This window comes from Solea solea, chromosome 8, assembly GCF_958295425.1.
Source record: "Solea solea chromosome 8, fSolSol10.1, whole genome shotgun sequence".
In the NCBI taxonomy this organism is placed as follows: Eukaryota; Metazoa; Chordata; class Actinopteri; order Pleuronectiformes; family Soleidae; genus Solea; species Solea solea.
In genome coordinates, this window is record NC_081141.1 from 10099585 (window position 1) to 10127354 (window position 27770).

Genomic DNA, 27770 nt, shown 5'->3' on the forward strand with positions numbered 1-27770 from the left:
ATACAGATCAGAGAAAAAGTATCATCTTGGATCAAACGAAAGCAACATTTGACATGACATGAGGTTTGATTCATTAACACTTAACCCTGAAGCTCCAGTGTTTCAACCCACAGGAGTACAGGACGATAGAAACAATGAGGAACGTGGCTGTTTCTATCAGAAAGTTTTGGGAACCTCTTAACAAGATGTTTACTAAAACAAACAAAAAAATCAGAGTAGAACCCGAGTTTGATGGAGTGAGTATATAGAAGCTAATGTCATTGAATGTGCACTTTCAGTGATAAAGAGTTATATTGGTTACAGAAAAAGTTATTATTAAACTGAAAATGGATAGACAAATTATTATCCTGCAGAGGACTCAGAGCTAACTACAGACACTACCTGGGTCGATGGACATCAGAGCTCTGAATAGTACATGTTATTGTCTCTGTAATGCTGAAAGGACATTTTAAAACGGAAAATAAAACAAAGTGTTGTTTTGTTGCCATATTTGTTGAATAAATTACGGTAAATGATTCTGATTTCATCAAAGGAGGTGTCATTTAAATGCTTTGCACCCTCTACTCCTCCTTGAAAAGTGCCTGGATACATTATCTAAGTGGGTAGGTAAGCATTATTAATTCCCAGTGTTTCAATTTTGTTTGTTGATTCAATCTTCCTGCAATCTATTGTACATGGTCACATAGATAGGAGGAGTGGCACAGAGCTGAAAGCGGTTGTGCCATGTTACTGTTCTCTTGTTATTTTGAATATCCAACTCTGCCGCAGCATTTTTATAATCATCTGTGCAGCTCTGCAATTAATACCATAATTTTTTTGATTCATGCAACTGAGCCACTGACTAACTGGTTTATGTGACATCCCATCCTTTGACATGCTGATCAAAATCTGGGGCTCTTTCAGACGGAATGTCTGAAATCTACAGCCACTGGGAATACAACCTAAAATTAAAATTCACAGTCTGTTGATTAGTAATATGGTTGAGCAAAATTTTCCAAAATTGTAATCAAACACACCACTTAAAGAATGCCAAATAGATGATTGTGTAACATCAAGTGAGGTAGTCGGTTGACACATGTCCTGCCCACCAATAACTCAACAGCTGGAAAGTGTTTCCTTTTTGTTTTAGACACACACTCTATGTAGAAAATATGGACATAGTCTCTGATATGGACGTTGTGCTTCTGAAATGATTACTGGAGGAACTGTCTGAATTAGATTGACCAATTTTTGATTAACACCATTGCAGAAACATACACAACAGCGGAGCCTTTTCCTTCTCAGTCCTATGTGGGTTTTGTGAGGGAAGTCTGTAGACAAATAGCTGGTGGTTGTATGTTGTTTGCACTGCAATATAGACCATTTCCGTTTCCTGTAAGTAAAAAAGCACTATTATAGCATTTCATCATCATCATCATCATCATCATCATCCTCCGCTTATCCGGGGCCGGGTCGCGGGGGCAGCAGTTTCAGCAAGGGACCCCAAACTTCCTTTTCCTGAGCCCAGTGACCAGCTCCGACTGAGGGATCCCGAGGCGTTCCCAGGCCAGAGTGGAGATGTAATCTCTCCACCTTGTCCTAGGTCTACCCCGAGGCCTCCTCCCAGCTGGACGTGCCTGATATACCTCCCTTGGGAGGCGCCCAGGAGGCATCCTCACCAGATGCCCGAACCACCTCAACTGGCTCCTTTCAACGTGAAGGAGCAGTGGTTCTACTCCGAGCTCCCCCCGAATGACCGAGCTTCTCACCCTATCTCTAAGGGAAAAGCCAGCCACTCTCCTGAGGAATCCCATTTCGGCCGCTTGTACCCGCGATCTCGTTCTTTCGGTCATGACCCAACCTTCATGACCATAGGTGAGGATAGGAACGAAGACTGACCGGTAGATCGAGAGCTTTGCCTTCCGGCTCAGCTCCCTTTTCGTCACAACTGTGCGGTAAAGCGAATGCAGTACCGCACCAGCCGCTCCGATTCTCCGGCCCATCTCCGGCTCCCTCGTCCCCTCACTCGTGAACAAGACCCCGAGATACTTGAACTCCTTCACCTGGGGCAAGGAGTCATTCCCTACCCGGAGAAGGCAATCCACCGGTTTCCTGCTAAGAGCCATGGCCTCAGACTTAGAGGTGCTGATCCTCATCCCGACCGCTTCACACTCGGCCACGAACCGATCCAGTGAGCGCTGAAGGTCGCAGGCCGACGAAGCCATGAGGACCACATCATCTGCAAAAAGCAGCGACGTGATCTCAAGCCCGCCAAACCACAACCCCTCTCCCCCACGACTACGCCTCGATATCCTGTCCATGAAAATCACAAACAGGATTGGTGATAAAGCGCAGCCCTGGCGAAGGCCAACACCCACAGGAAACAGGCCTGATTTTGTGCCGAGAACCCTGACACAGCTCATACTTTGGGCGTATAGGGATTGGATAGCCCTAAGTAGTGCCCCCCTCACCCCATACTCCCGCAGCACCTCCCACAGTATCTCCCTGGGAACCCGATCATACGCCTTCTCCAGGTCCACAAAACACATGTAGACGGGCGTACTCCCAGGCCCCCTCCAGGATCCCTGCAAGAGTAAAGAGCTGGTCCGTTGTTCCACGACCAGGACGGAATCCGCATTGTTCCTCTTGAATCTGAGGTTCGACAACCGGTCGAACCCTCCTTTCCAGTACCTTGGAGTAAACCTTACCAGGGAGGCTGAGAAGTGTGATGCCCCGGTAATTGGCACACACTCTCAGGTCCCCCTTTTTGAAAAGGGGGGCCACCACCCCAGTTTGCCACTCCTTTGGCACTGACCCCGACCTCCACGCAATGTTGAAGAGACGTGTCATCCAAGACAGCCCCTCCACACCCAGAGCCTTCAGCATTTCTGGGCGGATCTCATCAACCCCTGGGGCCTTGCCACTGCGGAGTTGTTTAACCACCTCAGTGACCTCCCTCAGGGAGATTGACGATGATCCCCCATCAGCCTCCCTCTCTGCCTCCACCACAGAGGGTGCAGATGTCGGATTCAGGAGTTCCTCAAAGTGTTCCTTCCACCGTCCGGTTACCTCCTCAGTCGAGGTCAACAGTGTCCCATCCTTACTGTACACAGCTTGGATGGTCCCCCGCTTTCCCCTCCTGAGGCCCCGAATGGTTTTCCAGAAACGCCTTGGTGCCGACCGATAGTCCTTCTCCATGTCCTCTCCGAACTTCTCCCATACCCGCTGCTTTGCGTCTGCCACAGCAGAGGCTGCCGCCCTTCGGGCCCGTCGATACCTTGCAACTGCCTCAGGAGTCCTCCGGGATAACATATCCCGGAAACACTCCTTCTTCAGTCGGACAGCTTCCCTGACCACCGGTGTCCACCACGATGTTCGAGGGTTACCGCCCCTTGAGGCACCTAAAGCCCTGGAGCCACAGCTCTCCACTACAGCTTTCACAATAGAGTCTTCGAACACTGCCCATTCAGGTTCAATGTCCCCAGCCTCCACAGGGATACAGGAAAAGCTCCGCCGGAGGTGAGAGTTGAAGGCCTCTCGGACAGGGGCACCCCAGACGTTCCCAGTTCATCCGCACTACACGTTTGGGTTTACCAGGTCTATCCAGAGTCCTCCCCCATCCTCTGACCCAACTCACCACCAGATGGTGATCAGTTGACAGCTCTGCCCCTCTCTTCACCCGAGTGTCCAGAACATGCGGCCTTAGATCAGATGAAACGATCACAAAATCGATCATCGACCTTCGGCCAAGGACACTCTGGTACCAAGTACACTTATGAGCGTCCTTATGCTCGAACATGGTGTTTGTTATGGATAGTCCATGACTTGCACAGAAATCCAATAACAAACGACAACTCTGATTTAGATCAGGTAGGCCGTTCTTCCCAATCACGCCTCTCCAGGTTTCCCCATCGCTGCCCACGTGCGCGTTGAAATCTCCCAGCAGAACTATGGAGTCCCCCGACGGAGCCCCTTGCAGGACTCCATCTAGGGCCTCCAAGAAGGCCGGGTACTCCGAGCTGCTGTTCGGTGCATAAGCACAAACAGCAGTCAGGGCTTTCCCCCCCGCAACCCTAAGGCGCAGGGAGGCGACCCTCTCGTCCACCGGGGTAAACTCCAACACAGCGGCGCTCAGCCGGGGGCTTGTGAGTATCCCCACACCCGCCCGGCGCCTTACACCCTGGGCAACTCCAGAGAAGAATAACTTCCAACCCCTATCCAGGAGTGTGGTTCCAGAGCCAAGGCTGTGCGTGGAGGTAAGCCCCACCAGATCTAATTGGTAGCGCTCCATCTCCCGCACAAGCTCCGGCTCTTTCCCCCACAGCGAGGTGACGTTCCATGTCCCCAGAACCAGCTTCTGCCGCCCAGGTCCAGTACGTCGAGATCCCCGACCTTCACCGCCACCCATGTGGCAGCGCACCCGACCCCAGTCGATCTCCCTGCAGGTGGTGGGTCCACAGGAGGACGATGAAGAGGCCACGGGACTTGTTCGGGCTGTGCCCGGCCGGGCCCCGTGGTAGACCCGGCCACCAGGCGTTCGCTCACAGGCCCTCCGTTTGGGCCTGGCTCCAGGCGGGGGCCCCGGGCTTCCTCCGGGCAGGGTCACTCTCTTCCTCTGTTGTTTTTTCATGAGCAATCTTTGAACCATTCTTCGTCAGGCCCCTCCGCTGAGACCAATTTGCCTTGGGAGACCCTACCAGGAGCACTAGGCTCCAGACAACACAGCTCTCAGAATCACAGGGGCACTCAAACCTCTCCACCACGGTAAGGTGATGGTTCCCGGAGAGGTATAGCATTTCAGTTTTACATAATTATCGCTTTTATCGCGAACATTTCCTTGTTCTAGTTGTTCGTTTATATATATATATATATATATATACATATATATATATATATAGTATTTATGTAAGAATGTATGTATTAATAACTGGGCTTGAAATGAGCTTCCCCTTTTTTTAAAGACCAGCTACTGTCTATGTAATAGACAGTAGCCAAACAACATGTTATTGTATATGTATTTATTGTAATATGTAACAATTATAAAGATATGGCTGATGTCATGTTGAGTTAAACCATAACCCCTAAACCACTTATTTTAGGTGAAAAGCATTGTATATGGACATCTCTTTGTCTCTATGGTCAAAAGCTACTCCATTGAAGGTTTGCCACTGGCTTTTTTTAGTCCACTCCTTTGTCACAGGTCCATTACTTAGTCACTCTCTTGTCTAATCAGTTCAAGACTTGTTGTCCCAGACTCCTCCCTCCTTTTTAAAACTCCGGAGCTGTTGCTCTGTCGCATTTCTCTCACCACCGCATGAAGCACGGTGTGCATCTCATTAGACAGATTTCACTACCGAGGCCCCTGCGCTGCTCCATCATTCTCCCTCCCTGCTCCTCTCCCTCACTCAGTGTTCAGCCCACTTCTTGGCATTTCTTGGCAAAATCAGGCATTGGGTGGGGTTAGCCCATCTATCTATGATTCATTCTATGTTTATTTCTTCAAACAAATGAGAACGTTCAGTTGTTTGTGGCTGACCTTTACAAGCTATTTTCTTTCTGATAAAATTGTTATTTTATAACTGCATACACATTTCCCGTGTTTCCTGGATGAGTTCCAATAAAATGATTGAGAAACAATTATGGTCATTATAGCTTTGCTAAAACAACAAATCTAATGGTGACCCACACCTTTTGCACAGTACTGTATATATTCTGTATTATCCATCATTCTTCACCCTCAAAATTATGAACCGCCATCACCACCAGAGGAAATTAACCATTAGTTGCTCCTCTGCCCAGATTCCTTTAGTCTCAAAAATGCACTTGTCTTTCAGGCTTCATTTAGTTTTAACAGCTTGGAACCTTGAACACCATGGAATCTGCTCTCAGCAGCAGGCTCTGTGAATTAGTTTATAGATTGTTGGAGGAGGAAGCAAGAAAAGCAACTCAGCAAAGACAATTTTGCACAATGCAATAACATATCTATCTAAATATTTGTGGCTGATTGTGTGAAACAATAGCAGATTATTGGTGTTGTTTAGTTTCCTCAAGGGTGTGAATCAACTACTACATAATGCACATGGACACAAACAGCAGACAGTATGAATATAATGTTTTCTGTTTGTGAAATTAGCCTCTTTTATCTCACCAATCCGCCCAAACTTCCTCTCCTCTCCTCTCCTCTCCTCTCCTCTCCTCTCCTCTCCTCTCCTCTCTCCTCTCCGCTCCTCTCCTCTCTTCTTCTTTCCTCTCCTCAAAAAGATTAAACCAATATTTCAGCTGCTGCAAGAGACAAATTACACTTAATAATCCCTCGTTTCCTAAAGAGGGCCTCTTACTTTCCCTTTCAGACAAGAGACCAGAACCTTAATGGATATGCTGAATTAGAAGGGAAATGTCAGATAGGTAATGACAGGGGTGTTCAGGGTTTATTTTTACCTTGTAAAGAGAAAACTTGCCGCTGCACTATATAGCACATCAGTGCTGTTGATAAGCTGACTTTTGATTTGGGAGATGGTAGATAATGGGTTGAGATGGAGCTGAATTTCCCAAACTGATCGGGAAAATAATGGTTTAAAGCCAGGACTGAGTGCTACTGGTGCAATTTTGGGCGATGTTTAGTTTTTACACTGTTTAAATATGAAAAGGCTGCAAAGGTCCCACATTTTTCTTCCATGGCTATGCTTATGATGTGACAGTTTTGTGTCCCTCCTCAGTTTTGGAACTGCTTAAGAGGGTGGATGCAGGACTTCAAGAAAGCTTTCACATCCTGCTCTCTTTGAAGATGCTGGCTTTTAATTTAGTTGCTTCTCTGTTATTCTCAGAGAAAAAGGGAGCTTTCATCTCACTGACTTATCACAGGGACCTCTCTCAGTGACTGGTAACAACACCTGGTCAGTAGTTCTGGTAAACAAATCAGCTTTCAGCAAATAGCTCATAATAACAGCCATTTTTGACGCTTTTACCAAAAGAAGAGAGTCATAAAAGGTTGCAGGGCAACAAAGTGTGTTGGTGTGTGTAGACATGTATTTGTTCACGTGTGTAAGTGAATAAAGTCTGCATGCGCATAGTTTTCACAAGTTTTTAAAAAAAAAACAATATTTTATGCAACCTTATACATACATGCTTTAAATGTAAGAAGTAATTTCACTTATTTTCCCAACATGATTCATATGTGGCACCAAACCATGATTAGTATTACTGTACACATAACGTGTAGATAATGCAATGACAGCATGACACATACTATTTTCACTGTTATTTTTTATCCTGATATTTCCCCTGTAGAGTAAAGCTGTAATAGGCAACACATATTTGGCTTTCCTGATCATCCATCCATCCATTATCTACCACTTATTATCCTCCACCGTGCCAATCTCAGCTGACATAGGGCAATAGGGAGTTTTTACACTGTTTAAATATGAACAAGCTGGACAGTTCACCAGTCCATCGCAGGGCCACACATAGAGACAAACAACAATTCACACCTATGGTCAATTTAGAGTGACCAATTTACCTTATATCCATGTTGCATGTTTTTGGACTGTGGGAGGAAGCCGGAGAACCCACACACACACACGGGGAGAACATGCAAACTCCATACAGAAAGGCCCTTGTTCCAACCGGGGCTCGAACCCGGGTCTTCTTGCTGCAAAGGCAAGAGTGCTAACCACTACACCAACCGTGTGGCCCTTTCCTGATCAATAATTCCATAATAACCTTTCAGCATAATGTAAATGAAGTGATCTGACAGACGACTAGATGAATGGAGCAAGGCAGTTCAGGGAGGGAGGGAGCCTCCTATTGGCTGTTCTGCTGAGCAGCTGCATGTCCCGACAGCAGTAAGGTTACTGCACCAGCATTAATAACAGCTTACACAGTTATTAATAACTGCTTACACAGCAAGGTATCTGAAAAAAAGGAAATGCTCTGAGACGCAGAGATGGATGTAGGTATTTGTCTGTCTGTCTGTATTTGTCTGGTGAAATGAGGTCAGTATAGAGCGCCTCCATCTCAAAACCTAACTAATTAATAAAGAGCAGATGAAACTCAATCAACAATCAACTGTTTCACTAGCATTCCAATCTCCTACAAATGTAATGTTGTTTTGACATTATGTCATCAGAAATTAGAACTCCCACATGCAACATGTCCTGATTTGTGCAGTTTTTTACAAGCTACCATGGAACTTTTGCATTTATCATCGATCATTCCTGTGGTAGTACTAATGATAGCTGTGATGATGATGATGATGAGATGGTTTAGTGGTACAGGTGTGATACATACATCCAGTGACACTAAGTGCAAAACATTTCTTTTGAGAATGAGTAGATTAGATTGATTGCAGACTCGGGTAATCGACTTGTTTCAGTGGCAAACAGATCAGATACAACATGAATATATAGGATAAGCAGTAAAGATGAGATATAATGCTAATATATTTTATGCTATGTACATTTCTTAACATTTTATAACTGTCGGATGATGAAGTCGAATCTAATTGTGGTCCACGTGCATTTCCACAGTGACAGTTATTTTATACAGAGAATCGGACATGTATGGCTTCATATAGCTGATTAAATTAATACATATTCATATTTGCTTGATATTGAGTTGGTATTGTTTCACACTCATTGGACACTATCTGCCTTAAATAACAGATAATTGAAAAAAAAAAAATCCTTCAATTATAAAGAGCACAGGGACATGTAGTGCAGCAGGCGTCATGTTAGAGCTGCATCCATGCTGCGCCTTTGAAAAAAGAAAAGAGCAAAAATCTCAACAGCACTGCTCTTTTAAATGATGGTTTCAAGCCTTCTTTTTTTCCAGCATGTGAAAGAGACAGGGGTTGGAGATGCCCTGAACAAAATTGGGTTTTCTCACCAGGGCTTTGGTGTTTGAAAGAGGGCTATCAGGCCAGATTAGCTCTACCCCAGTGGTAATGGAACAGGGAGCATTTTGAAAACTTGCATCCTCCTCCTCCTCACTTTTAGCCTGCAGGTTCTTGGTTGCAGTCATGCCTATTTAGCAATGTGTCAGTTTTATTCTGTGACTGTAAAAATTAATGGATATATTTTTTTTCTATGGCCTTTATGAATGTAGTTTGCTTGTGAGCTACTAAGTGTCTTGAATCTTGAATGATCTAGTTTGGATTTAGAAATTTACAAAGACCCAATCCTTGCTTCTTATGTAAATAAATACAAAAATCTGCACACATACAAATAGCTGTTTTATTCTAGAATACTGCAGTTTTTTTATATATATAGTAATGTTCCCGTTTCTGATTTCAGATTTGCAGCCGATGGATGAACTTTGAACACGCGTCGAAGAAGAGAACATTAAGGACACTAAGCTGAGAGACAGGATTATATAAACTGATTTGTTCAAGTGCTCTGGTGGGAGGGGTCATAGCGATCAACAGAATAGAGGCCAGAGGTGAAGGTGTCATGTCTGTGGATTGAGCCATGAAGAGATTGGTGTCACAAAAACTTGTGCATTTTTCTTTCATCATATTTGACTTGGTGGTTCCATATACAGTATGTAGTAGTTGTTTTTTTTTAAGTTCAGGCAACCATTTACAACATTTCATTTACATAGGAGCCCGGTGTGGATTGTTGCTATAACATTATCAAGACAGCTACTTTGTATTGTTTTATATGCGAGACAAACACACAAACTAGGGACGAGAAAAGCAGTTGTTTTCTTTTCGGTGTACTGAATCATTAGAATCAGTTCATTAAAAAGATTAGTTCAGTACTTCCTGCCTGACGAGAGCGCAGACTCTCGACAGAAGGGGTTGTGATGCAGATCGCAATCTTCACTGTCACTAAATACACCAGACTCCTCTAGTAAATACTGAGATTTTAGAAATGTCCTTGCTAAATGTTGGAGATTAACACATGTCTTCAGGATTTTTAATCTTCAGGATTTTTTAAGTCTTTTTAACTGATCTACAGTTTAACTGTTGGATTCCTGTGTCAGACGTCGCGCTCGTGACTCTTGAGAGTGACGACTCTCTACCACTCAGTGGCTGGCAGTGTGTTTACACCATATTTAGTATCGGCTCAGCTCACTAATAAAAAAGTACCAGGTACAATCGCTAATGGAAAAGCAAAAAAAATAAAAAAACGTAGAGTAGAGTGGAGCCGTGCTAAGCAGTGCTTCAACTGTATAGTGGAAAAACGCCATAAGTGATCAAGACTTTCTTTGAGGGACTTTGCTAAACTCAATTCCTAAGTAGAAGGAACTTGGTTTGGATAGTTTGGATCTACATATGAATAAGCAGCATTTCCAAACAAGATGTGGTTGAGTCTCAGTAGGATGACACCAGCATGCCAGCGTGATGCACAGAGGGTGTATTCACTGCATCAGTGAACTTCAGTGTCTATGCATTTGAGGAAAAGTTGACCGTATAGTGTCCATGTCCACATGTTCTGTATCTGTGTGCTTTTGTGACGCTGCTTGTTATTTCTGCGAGTGTGAAACCTGCTGAGTCTGTGTGACCATGAGGCTCGTAGCAACAGGTGGGGGGTAAACAAGCTGACCTTTCCAGCTTTGATCACCCTGAAGGAAGTGGGTGGGCTGTATACTCATACCCAGCAGTGCACATTTCATTATGTCAGATCTCTGTATCTGTGCTCATCTATCAAGTCCAATCTTACCTCAGCCAGGGGCACGATGCCCTGTATGTCAGCATTGCTGATGTAGAGATGTGAGACTTTCTCTGGTTGCCTGGAAGTCATCTGTGTATCAGCCGCATACTCGATGTTCCAGTGTAGAGTCTGAGTCGGCACCAGGTTGATCACGTTGTCCACCTCAAAGTCGAGCTGCATCACTTCGTATGAAGGAATCTCCAGTCTAAAAAAATAAAAGGGACATAGAGAGATTAATTGTGATTTTGATTCTGATCATTTTCTAATTATGAATGATCAGGTTTAGGGATAAAAGGCTAGTACAAGATCAAGGGTTTTTCCTCATGTTACTGAGTCAAAAACACCAGGATAATGGCAGATACACTACAGTGGGCACAATCTTTATTAATGTCACAGTGTCCTACAATGTGCAAGTGACTATATTCAGTGGTATTATTTCTTGTGCATTTTGTTAAGTTACATTTTCTGCATTTTCCTTCAGAATAGTCATTTTATTTATTTATTTTTTTCATAAAAATAGACTTTCACATCCTGGACAAGCAGAACCAACACTGTGGGTGACACAAAATATATTGACGTTCTGACCAGTGATTAACACGCTAAGCAGCATCATGCTAACCAGCATCACTACTTTATGGCTCCTCATGTTGGTGTTAATCATAGGAATGAGAGTAAATTTAATTGAGCTAAGTTGACAACTGGGACAATAGCAGACAGAGGTGAAAAAATGTTACTGCTCACTTGGGACAAGTGAATACACCCAATAGTCTGCTGTGTTGGTCTATATCTGATGTTATTGTGATACATTGTTTTATTTTTCAAATGGATCACTTCATGTACAAAAACACAAATCTAAAATGCACGACACATTGCAGATGTTTGGAGGGTCTATCCTCCAGTGATAAAAGTGGCACAAGAAGCAGATGCAAGGTTAAAATCAAACAACAGCATCTCTAGATCTTTTAGATTCAGTTAGAAAAAAAAATGTTTTCCTCTCTACTCAATTTCCGATTCCTACACACAGATCATCATTTTGACAATTGGGATTCCTGCTGCACATTTTGCCCTAACAACTCCGCAGACAGTCGTTACCACCTGCTTTGCCTGTCTGTCTGACTGTCAGTCATCCTGATTCTGCTGCTTCTGTGAGTCACATCCCATCATTTAGCACCACAGACAACCTTTGCATCTTCTTGAGAAGGTTGTGTCACTGTTCAAGCTGCTGAAGTGATGGGAACTCCAGCACTTTAGAGCCACATCATTTGACTGAACTCAACATTTTTAATACATATTCTACATATTCTTGAATACATGTTCTTTAAATAATAATTGTATTCATATTTTGGGAACTTACTTTCTGTCCTCGAAAATGTAAAAGGTCCAAACAACATTAGTAAAACAAACACACACGTCTGAGAAAGAAGGAAGGTAAGCAGTCGTAAATTGAATTTTGAAATCACATTTTACAGTTCAGGTTTACAGATGCACGTCACACACACACACACACACACACACACACACACACAGGTTTATAGGGGTTAAAGGTCATGACAAAGCCAATTGCTGAGAGTCTGTGATACGTGCATGTGGCAGGTATGTGTCAAGGCAGAAATAGGCTTAAGGACAGAGAACTGATGGATGTCAGCTCCCCTTGACCTCTTCCACATCCCTCTATCATGCTCACTTTTCTTTCTTGTGTCTGTTCTCAATCGTCTGTTTTTTTTGTAAATACTAATACTACAGCATCTCACAGGACCAGTACATTGACTTATATTCTTAAAATCAGTGCCAAGCTCTTTTAAAAGAGGCTAATGAACCAATAGATTTCTCCCCAGCTGTACTTGACAGCTCAAAATTCAGAGCAATCATCGAAGGCCATTATGCTCCTGAAATGCCCCCATCCTCTCTGTAACTCTGCCTTAGCACGTTTTTGCTTTATTTAATCCATTACTCTCCATTAGTGAGCAGTGGCAAGCTGCTCTTTTCTGTTGGCACAGAGTGACAGAGGGGGGAGGAAGAAAAGTACATCCAATTCTTAAATTACATTTTGAAATGACCAACTGAAGTCAACTAAAACCTGAAATTATACACAGCAAAGTGACTAACACTGGATCTGAGCCCACTGAGAATTTACTCACAGGAAGCAGGACTTCATCAGGCTGTAGGTGTTCAGCCCAATGAGAACAAGTCATACATCCTGGATATGAATACAGCTGCAACTAACAATTACATATGTTCTATTCTATTCTATTCTATTCTATTCTATTCTATTCTATTCTATTCTATTCTATTCTATTCTATTCTATTCTATTCTATTCTAGTGTGTTGATTATTTTGTTGATTCACTGTTTTAACCATAAAATGCATAAAAAAGTGGAAAATGTTGATTGGTGTTGCTGTACTCAACCGAACTACAAAAGAGGGATTGCATTAAGACGCATTTATTTTAAATAACTGATATATACATGTATATATAATAACAGTCAGTATTATCAGCAGCTGAGTTGCACAGATAAACGTCAGGGGTAGAGAGGGTCATCTTCAAACTGGAAGGTCAGGCTTTCGATCCCTGGCCCCTCTAGTCTACATGGGGATGTGTCGCTGGGTAAGACACTTAACCCCAAGTTGCTCCTGACTGTGTGAATGGGTGTGACAGATGTGTGATAGAAAAAGCGTCGAGTGTAGATATATTGCATGAAAGTGTGAGTAAATGTAACTGCAGTGTAAAGCAACCTTGAGTGGTCAACATGACTAGAGAGATGTTATATAAATATAGAGCCTTTAACCTCTACTGTATGTAAATATAGAGCATATTTAAGTGCAGCTGAGCATTTTTTTGCTCATGTCTTTTCAGGTATATTTTTTATTCATCTGAAACTGAAAAGAATATAAATATATTTGTGTGTGTGTGTGTGTGTATATATATATATATATATATATATAGATTCCTTTCTGTCTCTTTTGTGATGCAAGTGTGTAGATTAGGGTTCACCATGAGGATAAGCATCACTATTTGTGTGCCTTTGTCTATGTTGCTCCGTCCATCAGAACAATGTGCTGTGCGCCGCTGTATCAGTAGCATACTTTTTTTTCTTCCAGGGAGAATCTAAAATACAGCAGAGACACGCAGAGACACAATGCCCTGTCAGTCTCACACTCTGTTCCTGTCTCTCTCACACCACATGTGCACACAGGCAACGCACCAGCAACACACTCCTCTCTGTGTTTCACACATACACGCACACACACACACGCTCACAGAACCACCCTGAAAATGTTGCGTGTGTGTTTGGGTGCAGTGTAATCACTGGAGCTGAAAAAGCAATGTGTCTGCAGTGACAGGTTCACTCAGGTGTTAGCTTCGTCCCAACCACAAGGCACCAAAACAATATTACACTGTCCTCTGGTGCATACACACACACATACCGACACACACACAGGAATATTGTTCTCCGACCTGCCAAACAAAACTGATGCACAAGTTCACACTTTTCTTGAATCTCCTTTTTAGACCTCAACGCAGTGCTGATCTGCGGCTTTTAACCCTGTTGATGGAGTTTGTGTGGGTTAAAAATCTGACCTTTCCAACCCTCTTTCTGACCAGGATTTAATGTAAATTAACATGAAATACAACAGATTCACCAGGAAGACTCTGTGCAACTGGAGGGTCACAGGTTCAAATCCCGGTGACTGGGGTCCCCATGAGCAAGGCACACAATTGTAAATCGCTCCCTGGGTTACCCACTGCTCCTGCACCCGGAGAGTGTGTTTATTACTGATGAGTAAAAAGAATGGGATTAATGCAGAGGTCAAATTCACGATCACTATTTGCTGTGTGTGTGTGTGTGTGTGCAAAAATAAAGGCGAAAAAGCGAACTTCCACTTTAAGTCACATAAACATATATGCAGTGGGTTGTAGGTGAATGGAAAAAGAAAAGAAAAAAGACATCGACCCAGTGGAAGCACAAGGACACACACACACACACACACACACATGCTCCCTCTCACTCTCACCCTCATTCTCATTCTCAGTATACTATTAAGTTCACTGCAGATAAGCCACACACACTAACACATCAGATTATATCGCAAAATAATCAGTGACCTGTCTAACTTCCTCCCACTGGAGTTGGAATCTGAATCTCCATCAGATTGGTATAAATAATATTTCAAATGAATCTAAATCTGAAGTTAGTTTACCAATCAATTTGTCTCCAAAACTTTTGTTTTCAGGCATGTTCAGTAACAAGAGGAAGAATCTCTTCCTTGAGGTCATCCTCACATTTACAAGAAAAAAAAAATAGATAAAAAATCAAACACACAAACACACAAAAATAGCAAGTGTAGTAAGGACACGTTGTCTTATCAAAGAGCACTGTAGAAAAGTGTCAGTCTCAGGGGAAATTCAAAGGACAAGAGAGAACAAACACACAGACAGCCACAAAAGACATGCACTGTTGGCAAGACAGGAGGTAACTTCCCCTGGGAGAAAACAAGGCAGCAAAAGAAAGGATGGAAAAGGGACGAGAATGAGAGGGAACAATTTTTCTCTTTTTGCTCGGAGGAAGTTGTCACTTACAGCATTTCCTGTCAGCAAGCACACAGCCACTGGCTGACAGCAGGTGTGTGTGTGTGTGTGTGTGTGTGTGTGGTTGGGGGATGGGGGTGGATGGGGGTTACCAGAAAAAACACCAGAGATGGATAGTAGAGGTATTTCTCTGTGAGATGAATAAAGTATCTATCATTAACGACACGGAAAATGGTATTACACCAACGTCTCGCCTTTTTCTTCTTCTTCACACACATACACACACTTCTACCTACTCTGTCTTTTTAACCTGGTTTAGCCCGTGAGTGGCTGTCAGATCTGGGTTTCCATCGGTTACCAGAGCCTACATAGAGCCTACTTAACCCAATATTAAAAATAAAAGAGAGCGGCAGAGAAGGAGAGAAAGGGAGAGAGAAGTTTGCCGTTTGTTACAAACTGTTAGGTGTTCCTTCCACTTGCTTTTGATACCAATACATCTGTGTGAAATTGGGTCAAATGTCATATTTGAATATTTCATGAACAAAAATCAATAAAGAAGATAGCAATGGTAAGAAAGCAGGATTACACTACACATTTGAAAAGGCAGTAGCACACTTCCAAAGTGTTTCTTGTATTTGTTACCTCTTTAGGACCTTTTATGGCATATACATTGACCTTGTCAGGACCAGTAGTCCTCATGGAGACTAAGACCTGATCCTAATGAGGCAGAACCTCATTCTTGGTAAAGTTTGAGGGGTTATGGTTAGGCATATATTAGTTATGGTTAAGGTTAACTCTTACTTTAGGCTGATCTAAGAAGAATAGCTGCTCAAACCTCTGTGTGTGTGCAGGTGCACACGTGTTGTGTGTGTGCAACAAGCTGTCAAGAATACAGTCAGGTTGTCACTGAAAGGACATGCGGGACTCTGGGGGAATAGGTTAGCACAAACAAAGGACACACAGACTGACACATTATAAGCACATTCATACACAGCACTACTCATGCAAACGTGCATGTGACAAAGCATCTCACACGCTCAAGGTGAGACGATGGAACGGATCAATAGCTCTGAGATCAACACACTGACACTGACATGGTGGTCCTGGCTGTTACCCCACACACTCTTCTGAGGGAGGTGGAAATGCTGACTCAGCATATCCAACAACAGTGTTCCTGTTTTTATGATTATTATGCAACTTACTTACAAAAATCATACTCAGTTGGCGGTGTTTGTGTAAAATATCTGTATTATAGTATATATTAAACATAAAATAGAATTTCCATGAGGTAACATAACGTAGGCTTTCTGAAAAGTATTGCATAGTGGTGCATTTGGCTACATAGCAGAGGGGAGATCACCAATAAATGCTCAGACTTGTAAAAGTAAAAATGTTTACATTATGGTGTCATCACCAGGATGTTAAATAGAAATGTTTCCGGTTGGCGAGCCGCTACCACCACATGAGGAAAATCAGAGTACAAGCACTAGATCTTTAAAAGACAATTATGTGCATTTTTTGGCATTTTAGTTTTCGAACTCTCTTTTTCCTAACGTTAGGTTTTTGCAGCATTGACAGTTGTTCCAATAAAGGAACATGTGCACACAGTTTATAGAGACCCCACTATAAATATACAGTATGTGTATATATATATATATATATATATATATATACACACATATTTATATGTTCATTCATTGCATTCATGCATTGTGCATACACAGTACTGCATGTGAGTATACTGACTGAAGTATCTGACATGAGTCACTGTACAGTATGTGTCTTGCTCCTATTTTCTCTCCCTCCCCCCATCTTTTGTTGTTGGATGTTGTGCAGTGTGCCGGCACACAATGTTCCTCTCTGTCTCCCTCTTGCTCTCTCTCGCACACACACACACACACACACACACACACTCACTCACACAGAGAGAGAGAAAGCGGGAGAGCGAGAGAGTGGCAGCTATGGCATGGTGGTAAGTAATGGGCAGTTTATTTGGCATAGTGTTTGTCTGATTGCATAGAGGCTCCACTCCGACACGCACAGTCCCCCCCCATCAAGCACTTACACACACACACACACACACACACACACACACGCGTGCGAACGTACACACACTTGCATTGACCTACATCTCTTATTCTTGTTCGTTCTTTCTTTCTCGTTTATACCTACCCCCTACCTCCACAACAAAATAGTTGTTTCTCTCCGTCTAACCCACACTCATGCACACAGAGACGTGTACACATTCTATTACACACACTGTCTCCTTTTATTATTTCGACAGTGGCACACACACTCCTTCTCTCCATCAGAGAAACAAGGGGGCAACCTCATACCCCCCACCTGGATCTACATGGATATGCAACATGCGTATGCTTTTAAGAGAGGCTCACAACTGTGAGTCTCCACCTGTGTGTGTGTGTGTGTGTGTGTGTGTGCGTGTATCCATGTTTAAACAGTCTCCCAGCTGTCATGTTTTAAGTTTTTCTCTTATTTAATGCAGCAGAAAGATTTAGGGATGATGGGACAGAGGATCATTTAGCTAAGCCAGAGGAACCTCAAGATGGTAGACTGTTATCTGTAATTACTCACACCTCGAGCAATTTGGGCTGATGTGATAATGACTCCATTCCATTAAATCACATTATTAGGTTTCAAATAAACCTTGTATGTCTAGTTTGTTTTTCAGTGTGGTTGCATGAGGTACTGACAGTATGGCGATGGTGGAGATGGCGACGCACGTAGTTGCAGCAGCTTGGTGCTTTCTATGGCTGTTTGTGGATGAACAACAGTCTGCAGCGGGATGAGTGTTACCAGTGCTTCCTACCATTTTCCTCAATGTCGAGTCCCTCTCCAATAAAATGGATGAACTGAGGCTTTAGGTTGCAACAAACAACATTGGCAAGGACAGCTGCATACTGGTAATCACAGAAACCTAGCTTCATTCATTAATGCCAGGCGTGGTTATCCACCTGGACAGCAACAACAGCAGGGAGGTGTGGCAGGGAGTCCAACACTTCACCAGCTACAGGACCAGCCTCAGAGCTGCTGAAAGTGATGCCTCACTGGCAGAGGAGCTGAACCTCTTCTTTGCCCATTTGGAGGTGAAGTCACCAAAGGCAGCCATGCAAGACTCAGTGCCCCACAACAACTCCATCCTCACGGTGGAAGAGCATGAGGTGAGGGGCACAATGCAGGCTGTCAACTCAAGAAAGGCAGCTGGACTGTATGGACTGAGGGACTGTGTGGACCAGGTGGGTGGGGTCTTTACAGACTGGTGTAGTAACTGTACAGACTTCCACACTCCACCTGCCAGAGGGTCACAATGGGACCCCATATCCAAGGCCCTCAGCCTCTGCACTGGCTCCCCACAGAGCTGCATGCTGAGCCCCTGCTCGATACCCTTCACTCATATGACTGTAACCCAACTCACCAAAGCAACATTATTGTCAAATTTGCTGATGACACCATCTCTGGAGGAGATGGATCTGCCTACAAGAACAAGGTGGAGCAGCTGGCTCATAAACACAGCAAAAACAGGAGCTAATTGTGGACTTCAGGAAAAAGGCAAATTATATCCAGCCACAACTCATCATTGGGGACTGTGTGGAGAGGATCACAGACTTCTGCTTCCTGGGAGTCCACATCATGGAGGGCCTTACCTGGGGCTTGAACGCAGCTGAGCTGGTGAAGAAGGCCCAGCAGAGACTTTACTATCTGTGAATTTTCAGGAAGAAATATATCCCCCAAAAACTGCTGGTGTCCTTCTATCACTGTTCGATTGAGAGCATCCTGGCTCACTGTCTCTGTGTGTGGTTTTCTAGCTGCACAGTGGCACAGAGGAAAGCGCTCCAGGGGATTATCAAGGTCGCCCAGAAAATTGTCGGGTGCCCGTTCCCCTCTCTGAAAGAACTTCACAGTTTCCGCTGCCTCAGAAAAGCCCAAAACATTTTGCATGACTCATCACACCCCGGTGATAATCTGTTTAAACTCCTGTCATCAGGCAGACGATACAGATCTTTGAAAACACAGACGGACTAAAGAACATTTTTTACCCCACGGCCATTAATATATTAAATCATAATTCACACAAACAGTTGTGATACCTGTCTGGAGGGATTGTGCAATATTGCAGTAATATTGAATGTAGATGTCTGTCTTTGTATGTGTTTTATTTCTACCTTTTTCATTTAGAGCCTATTTTTTAGATGTTATATTTATATCTGTGATCAGCCATGAGAAAACCAGCAACAAGTCGGTACAATACAAGTTGAAATTTCGAAGAAGCCACTGCATGCTTCAAATCACAGTATTGGGGGTCCATAAACTAAAATGCAAATGATATGCACATCAGATGATCAGACCACACTACACCACAGAGCCACTTATGTATTTTTTATTTTATTTGATATTAGATATATGTGTCTATCTTTGATTCTTCTAATTCTCAAGTATATTACTTTCTTGTTTTACATTTTTATGAATCAATCTATCTATCTATCTATCTATCTATCTATCTATCTATCTATCTATCTATCTATCTATCTATCTATCTATCTGTCTGTCTGTCTGTCTGTCTACCATACCTCACAGTTGATCCACTGCTGTTTCTAAGTTCAATTGTGCCATTCTGTGACTTCAGTGTTTGACAGACTCAGTTTGAATTTACGTAAGTGACACAAACATAAGGGCAGCTAAAGGCAGGAGTAGACCAGCAGCTCCTGTGTCCTTGAGCTAAAATAGTTTTTTGTTTTTTTTGTCAATGGACTCTGTTCAGGGGAAGTGAGCAATTTAAAATGTGACACTATCATTTCCTGTCAGAAAAGACTGTCTAAAAGTGGCAAACATATTCTTGATAGCGTACACTTAATTTGACATAGAGACAAATGAGACAAAACAGAGATGAAGACATTGTATGGAGAGAGGTAAAAATCCACAAAGAGTTACAGAAAGAGACAAAAGGAAAGACACAAAATATGAGAAGTGAAGTATAAGCAGAGGAATATTTTACTCCTCAGCCTGGTTCCCAGCATTAGAGTACATTAGGACAGTTCTATTTTGTCTAATTGCTGCAAAATAACGTAATATGAATTTACATCTTGATGAGATTCAGATGATGTGCCATTAACAAGTGAATTTCCTGTGTTCGTTTGCAAATATCTCTGAAGATCTCATTAACTTTGACACATGTCCTCCCACTCAATTACCTCATAAGCTCTTTTTCTATAAGCAACGTTACACAAAAATGCTCTATAAAATGGTGGAAAAAAAGCAAACAGCATTTTACAACAAAGTCATGACTCCAGAGGGGTGAACGGTCACCATAGTTTTACTGAAATATTCAGGAACAAAGAAGAACAACATATAAAATTATCTTTTGGGAGAATCACAATCTTAAAAAAAGAAACTTGAACGTTTTATCTGACTTGACGACTTATACTACTCCAAAATTAAATATTGGACATGTGTTATGGACACCACCAGAGTCCTGCACAGGGTCAGGTACACACAAAAAGGCTAGGTGTAATAGGTGAAACAATATACATAATAAATCCACGGGTTTAAGCATGGGTGGAAATTAATTAAATGCAGCGGGGCAGTGGGTGGTAACAAATATATTTGTTTTTCATAACAACAACATCAAGCCAAAATTACTTTTATTTTGAAAGTCAGATGCTGCCGGCATCAACGAAGTGGACAAAAAATACAGCTTGTACACTCACTTCACGGTTCCATTGCTTTAATATGTGCAATGAATGAGGCACAGTAATGGAGAAGGTTCTTTTAACTTTTTCGTTTTCACTGTATGTCTTTTGATCGCTTAGAGGCTTTGTTTTGTGAGCGCACATGGTGTGTATCATTATGTCTCTATTGTTTTGTCAGTATGAGAACCTGTGTGTTTTTAATCACAGTTTAATCACAGTACAGACAAACCTAAATTGCTATTTCTTGACAAACATTATTCTAGACCAATAACAGCAACTTTGCTTTCCTGTCCCTAAACCTCACTGTACTAATGCTGCTTCCATCTATAGAGTAATAATGTTTTCCCTTTGAGCTGATAATTCCATTGCTCTCCTGTCATTATGTCTAATCACGAGTTGGCCATGTGGCAAAAAGTGAGCAAGAAGAGCTTTCTAAACAAAGAGAAAGCATTTCTTTGTGTTAGGAAACACAACAACTGTTGCTGGTGAGGAAATGAAATCTCTGAGAGGTTTCAAGGGAGGATTTAAGATTTTCAAGGGAAGTTTCATGGGGGTACATACATAGTCAGTGTGATACATCAGGTGACTGTCCCTTTGTAAACCACTACTTTACATCACAGAACGCAGTTGCCTTCATTAGTATATTTAGTTTTCATATTCTCAGTATATACTAAATATATTCATACTCAACACGTGTGTACTCTCAGCTAAAATGTCTTGAAATAGTTTGTCATTAGATTGTGGTACAGAGGGAGCAGTTTTCAAAATTATGCACGTTTAATTGTCCTTTTAGAATAGACTGGAAGGGCAAACCAGTGAACATATCTCGGACTAGCTTACACCAGCAATAAATGGATATTTGAGGATTTTTGAAGTGTGTTTGTATAAGGTAATGACACTTTAGCCATCAAGGACTGCACTGAGCAAATCCTTTTTTTCTATAGAACCCACATAAAACAAGCAAACTCACTCTGAAACTCTGAAAACGTGAATGCCAGTGGGGACAAAAGGAAAAACACATTTTAGCCACTTCACCGAGTAAAATCCATGCCAGCTTAAATCTATGACACACTCCTTCATAGTGTTTTTGCTGCTTTACAAAAGAAACACAAACCTCCATTTCCTGTTGGAAAAGGCTGTCTTATTGCAAGACAAAGATTTTAAAATGCACACATGAAACTTTTAAAAGTGACTAAAATCTATTTTTGTTCCCATGTTTACACTGACAGTGAGTGAGCTCTGACTAATAGTGCCTCATTCAAACACAGTTCAAAAACCCAAACTATTCATTACAGCTGGCATAAATGAACCTTTTAGGGTTTTGGCCGATAGAGAGCATTTTCTCAGCATGCTGCCATGTTTTGCCAGGCATGTGACCTGGATATCTGTTCGGCAAAGTGAGTGCACCAAGCATAGTCACCTGTTTGGAACACACTGACTTATGTGATTATACAGCACCTCTTCAAAAGAAGCAACTAAAGTTATTTCAACAGCTATGTCAAAAAAAACAACCATGCTGTAAACCATGTACAGCTTGAATCCCCTTCTCAGTCAGCCTGTTTGACTCAGTGAGGGGCTGAGTGAAAAATCTGGAGCAAAAGCAGAATGACAGCTACAACACGACTAGCAACTCTTACATATTTTAAAGTAAAGAAAAACCCCACACATAACACTCTCGCCAAACTCCATCCTGACACGATAACCTCTTTCATTCTTTGTTGCTCTCTCACACACACAGACCAACACACACTCTAACCTTTCCTCAGTGTCAGTAATCAGATATTGATTTAATGCAGCACTAGCTATCACATCCATCTCTGCTTTTCTCCACCTTCTCTGATATTTCGGTGCTTTTATGATATTTGTCTGGGGAGGCAAAGACACGCCTTTTGAGATATGGGCTACGTGGCCCTGTCGGGACAAAAATGAGATTTTTCTCTTTAATTTATTTGAGCTAAAACCATTTCTCTTGCAAGAAAAAAAATGCTATGGACTATCTGTGGCAAGGTGAACAAGGCTATAGACCATTGTACCTCCAGAATATTGTTATGGTATTTCTTATTGAGAATATTATGTTTTGATTTGATACCAAAAACATTTCCCACATATATTCTTAATATTCATGTTCATAACAAAAACTTGACCTTGATCTTTGACCTTAGGCCACCTATATCTATTAAATCACTTTTTTTTTATTCCGAGTGAACATTTAATTACCACAATTTTGCAAAATTATGTTGGTCACAGTGGCCTTGATCTTTAAAGGCGACATAGACCGGAAGCTCCAATTAACACTGCGTTTGTGTGTGTATCTGCGTCATTGCCTCGTTTATGAAACCCTAAAGTTTCAGAACAAACAGTTCAGCCACTGCTGAGAAAATAGGGTTTTATTGTTTTCCTGGGCTCTGCAAAGCGGATCGGCACTTCCCTATGCTGATGATGTCATCAGTATACCTCACCACTCCTCTCACCACCATAGTGCCTCCTGCTGCGGGCACTAGTCCGGGCACTTCTGGTTGCGTACATTCAACCACAGAAGAAGAAGAACTACTCTCGTAGCTGCTGAGATGCAGAGCATCCACCGTGCCAGAGGGGGAGCTGTGTATCTGAGAGCTGGACTACCAATTACGTCACTTCCAGGTACCTGGCCAATCACCGGACAGTGGGAAAGCTCTCGTTGGCTGGCCAATCACAACACAGTCCACGTTCTGGGGGTGTGATTTTGGTCTGAAACAGCGCGGCTGACGAGAGGGTCAGAGAGGAGATATTTTGATCGGCTCGTTTGCAGCGACTGGGAGGTTTTTAACCGTGAAAATAAGTTAATATATGTAAGTAGACCTCCATAACTAACATATATGTGCTATACCAGCATTTGATGTCACCCTTAAAGGTAAAGTGTATGCAGCATTTTCCTAAAAAAAATGCGTCTATTAATTCAAAGTAATCCCTGGTCTTCTCTTTGTTTAGCTCTGGGTCAGGACATTTCTGGGCAGCAATACTGGTTGACAATCAAATTACAGCTGGGCAGTTCAAAAAAACCACAGGGAATCAGAATCAAACCTTCATGTTGGGGTTGGTCGAGCACTGAGGGAGAGGATGGGGTTGAACAGTGACTGGAGGTGGCCTTCTTTTCTCTTTTCTTTTAGGTGCTAGCGGTTAGCCTAAGTAGCTTGAAGCTAAAGTATTGGCATTCCACTGCAGCTAATGCAAGCTGTGTTTAGGTCTAAGGCAGTGTGATAAACCTAATCTGTTTACATGCAGCCAGTGTGGCCCAGGTGTTAGTAAGTTTATTATCAGAGACTCTGCCACTGATGTGTTTACAAGCACCAGCCCACAATTCCTTCATACTTAGCCATTAACTCATCTGGTGGTCAAAGGTTTGCATCCTGATTGCTATATTCCCTCATCAATTTAAGAGTCCAAGTAAATGTTTGTACCAAACTCAAAGGAATCCCTTCAGGTGTTTGTGAGATATCATTGACAGAAAAGTAACGTTGACCATTGACCCATGACCACCAAATTCAGTCAGTTCACCCATGAGTCCAACATCATAAAAAAAATAAATAAATAAATAACACATTCCTCCAAAGTGAGGTATCCTGGAAATATCCTGAATGGAGCTGAGGAACAATCTGTTTTAATAATGTCTCCAGCCACTAGGTGTCAAACAAATCTATGGTCATCATTATAGTAAACTCTTACTGAAGGACTCCTGCCGACTTTTCACTGACAAGAAAAGGAGGAAATTTCAACATGTTCGCACAGTCGCTGCGTTTTATAAAGAAAGCAATTATCCACGGTATGTTGTGATTTACAGAGAGGTAGAAGAGCCAAGAGGGTTTTAACTAATCTGCATCTTGTGGCTTTTTCACTTAAATAGGACTCATCTCCCACAGTGAACATTAACGAAAACAGCCTGCATAAAGTCTGTTTCTTCAATTTTGTTAGTAATGGCATCAAATGAAACACAAGCATGACTATAACCTTCCCTACTGTTTAATGGCCACTTATGTTTACTTATTATAGTTCCCTGCACTCTGGAAAAAAAATCTATACTAATCTCTGTGTGGAAATAAGGAATCTAATTTGTTTTACATGTAGGGGGGAGATGTACAGACATCAATTAGTCTGGCTGATGTTACAGTGGGGAACGTGGTAAATGAAAAAGAAAGGAAATAAATTGGAAAGACAGCAAGAGGTAAGTATGCCTTAGAAAAAATGGCTGATACAGTAAGTAAAAAATTAAATGGGATGAGGAAAGGAATATGTTTGCCTTGCTGGGATTAAGTAGACATGTGCTGTTTTATAATTATATTTCTGACTTTATTTAAAAATAAGGAGTAAGTGGCTGAGGCAGGATTTTCTTGGCTTGTGAAACTGCAGTTTTCATAGTTTTTTTTATAGTTTGTCCAGTGCCATCGCCAAACTCTTTGATCTCAACACATCAGCTACGTCCTAAAGAAAACTCTGCTTTATTTGACTGTGAATGGGAGATTTATTTATCAGATGGTTGATGGTTCATCGAGTATCAATTATCAATGGAAGGAGGAAGAAGTACAAAATAATATTTCTGACAGGTGATTAAACATAGGAGTTAAATAAAAGAAAGGATGCAAAAGTGAGAAATTATAAATCTAAATAAATGTCACTTCATGGAGGTGTAGTGTTGTTCCCATTTAAAACTTAACACTTCCTGCTTCAGCTGTGACAGCAGGAGAAGTGGGGTTATAAAACAGTCTAAGTGAGCAGCACAACAACAAAAAAATAGAGAATTGTGGGAGCCAATAAAAATTGGGCAGCATATGTTTAGACTTTATTTACTCCTAAATTACTTTCATTGCCCTACATGCCAGCATAACCAGAGGCAGTAGCTTTGTCCCAATAGTCAAGGCTGCAGACGAAAGTCAGACGCTGTGAGAAATGAGACTGTCTAGCACACACAACTCACCAATTCCTCTTCTTCTTCTCCTAATAAATTACGGCAGGCCGTACACAGAGATGTTAAATGCTGCCCTCCACAGTTTAAAGTCCTGAATCACAGTTCATCCTGCCCCTCGAAGCTGACTGCTGGTTTAACCCTTAACCCTATCTCAAACACTATCGTGATTTTCACCCGACGTTAGTGATAGAGGGTGGATTTTACCTGATGTTAGGCTGTGCCTTCACATGTCCCAGAAATGGGTAAACCAAGCTCCATTTTTTTTTGGCAGGGGTATTTTTCGTTAATGATGACCAAGCTCGCCTAATTTTTCACTCATTTTAGAGGCTTTGTATATATAAAGCCTCTAAAATAAGGCTATAAAAGAAGAGTACTTTTTAGTTTAATATATTCTAGTGAGAATTTTTTTTTTCCAGGTATATTACATCGAGTAAAATACACCCGCCATTAGTGATGGTGTTACAAAAATGAACGTTAGTGTTCTAGGGTTAATCAGCCAAAACATCCGAAAAAACGGATATATTTAAACATATCTGATATCAAATAAAAATATCTAAATTATATTACATTTTCATAACTGTAGAAGTATTTTTTTTTGTCATTTTAGTTGATTTTCTTTAGTAAATTCTAGTAATATTTAATGTAATGAGGAAAAGGAGATGTATCAATGCATTGTTTCCCCTAAATCTCGTCATTCCATAAGCAAACGTTCCTAACCTGGAATATGATTCACATAATTATTATTAATTATTCACAACAGATAATTGTTGTGATGAAGTGCAAATTCTTGTGTAGATTATTCCGAATTAAGCCCTGTTTAAATAATATGATTTGAAATTACTTAGAAAGTCCCTGTCAATATTACATGATAAAAAGTCTTCTTTTTGTATTGTTATCATTTTAGAGTTTAGTTTATTTCTTCATTCAGTTATGTTTTATCTCCAGGCTCCACCAAGCCAAAAAAAAACACATTTGTGTTGTGTTGTTGGGAAAAAAAAAAAAAAAAAAGGTTCTTGTGCTTCTTTAGGTTTAGAAAAATAATAATGTTCAGTTTTAAATCCTGCAAGTGTCATGGAGACTTTCAAGGTTAAAAAAAAGCTGTCTAAACTTTTCATGCTTTACTTCTATTTCACTTTAAATGTGTTGTGTTCTTTTTTTGGCCACTATTACCCAGGGTGACACAAAGTAACATCAGAGGGAGATAACACACATTCACCACTTCCTGTTTCATGGTAAGGTTGAGGTCAGACATAGATAACAACTACAGGAAGGTGCAACATCTCTCATCCAATTGCACAAATAGAGAAGACTAAAGGTCATAGGCAAGGTGAGTCAATGTTTGTCCAATAGAGCGGCTTTATATAATCTAAAGGTTTTGGGCCCTCTGGCTTTAAACATTTACGATGCATGTTTTTTGGAAGGACAGTACAGCTTTGGGGAAATAAGTGAACTAAGGCTCATGTGCCTGGTCTCCCTGATGCATTCAACATTCTGTTCTAATGAAGTATTCGGGATCACTAAAACATTTGGCTATGTTTAGATAACCAGCCACATAGTTCAAACCTAAATCCTTGATGGCTCACACATGGCTGCCCATTCAAACGGCATGCATGTGCACAAATACCTAATTGCATGTCTCATCAACTAAAACAGAAAACTTCATATTTGTGTAACTAAAGACTACTTTACACACTTATCTCTTGTGTCAACTTCAAAATAAATTCGGTCCAAATGCCATGATTCTCCTTTTATGTCAGTTTGCGTCTGCATTCATTGAAGAAGGCTTCTTTGGGCTGTTTTTATTCGGCTTTGGAGCGATAATCCGTGTTTGGCAGGCATGCCGGACACGGGAATTATGGTGGCGATCTTCCCCAGCTTTGCTCAGGGGTAGATTTCCCCAAAATCCCTCATGACTGTTTCACAAGCAGTTTGGAAATTCAACCCTCCATACTCACGCAGAGCTGTCA

At 41.8% G+C, this 27770-nt stretch overlaps 1 protein-coding gene across 1 annotated transcript in view; it reads right to left on the reverse strand.

Moving 5' to 3' along the window:
- si:dkey-215k6.1 (transmembrane protein 132D) overlaps nt 1–27770 on the reverse strand; it is a 260128-nt gene that overhangs the window by 67995 nt on the left and 164363 nt on the right. Inside the window, exon 5 of the mRNA XM_058636093.1 lies at nt 10641–10836. Coding sequence (XP_058492076.1) covers nt 10641–10836 — 196 coding nt within the window. The remainder of the gene's footprint in view (nt 1–10640; nt 10837–27770) is intronic.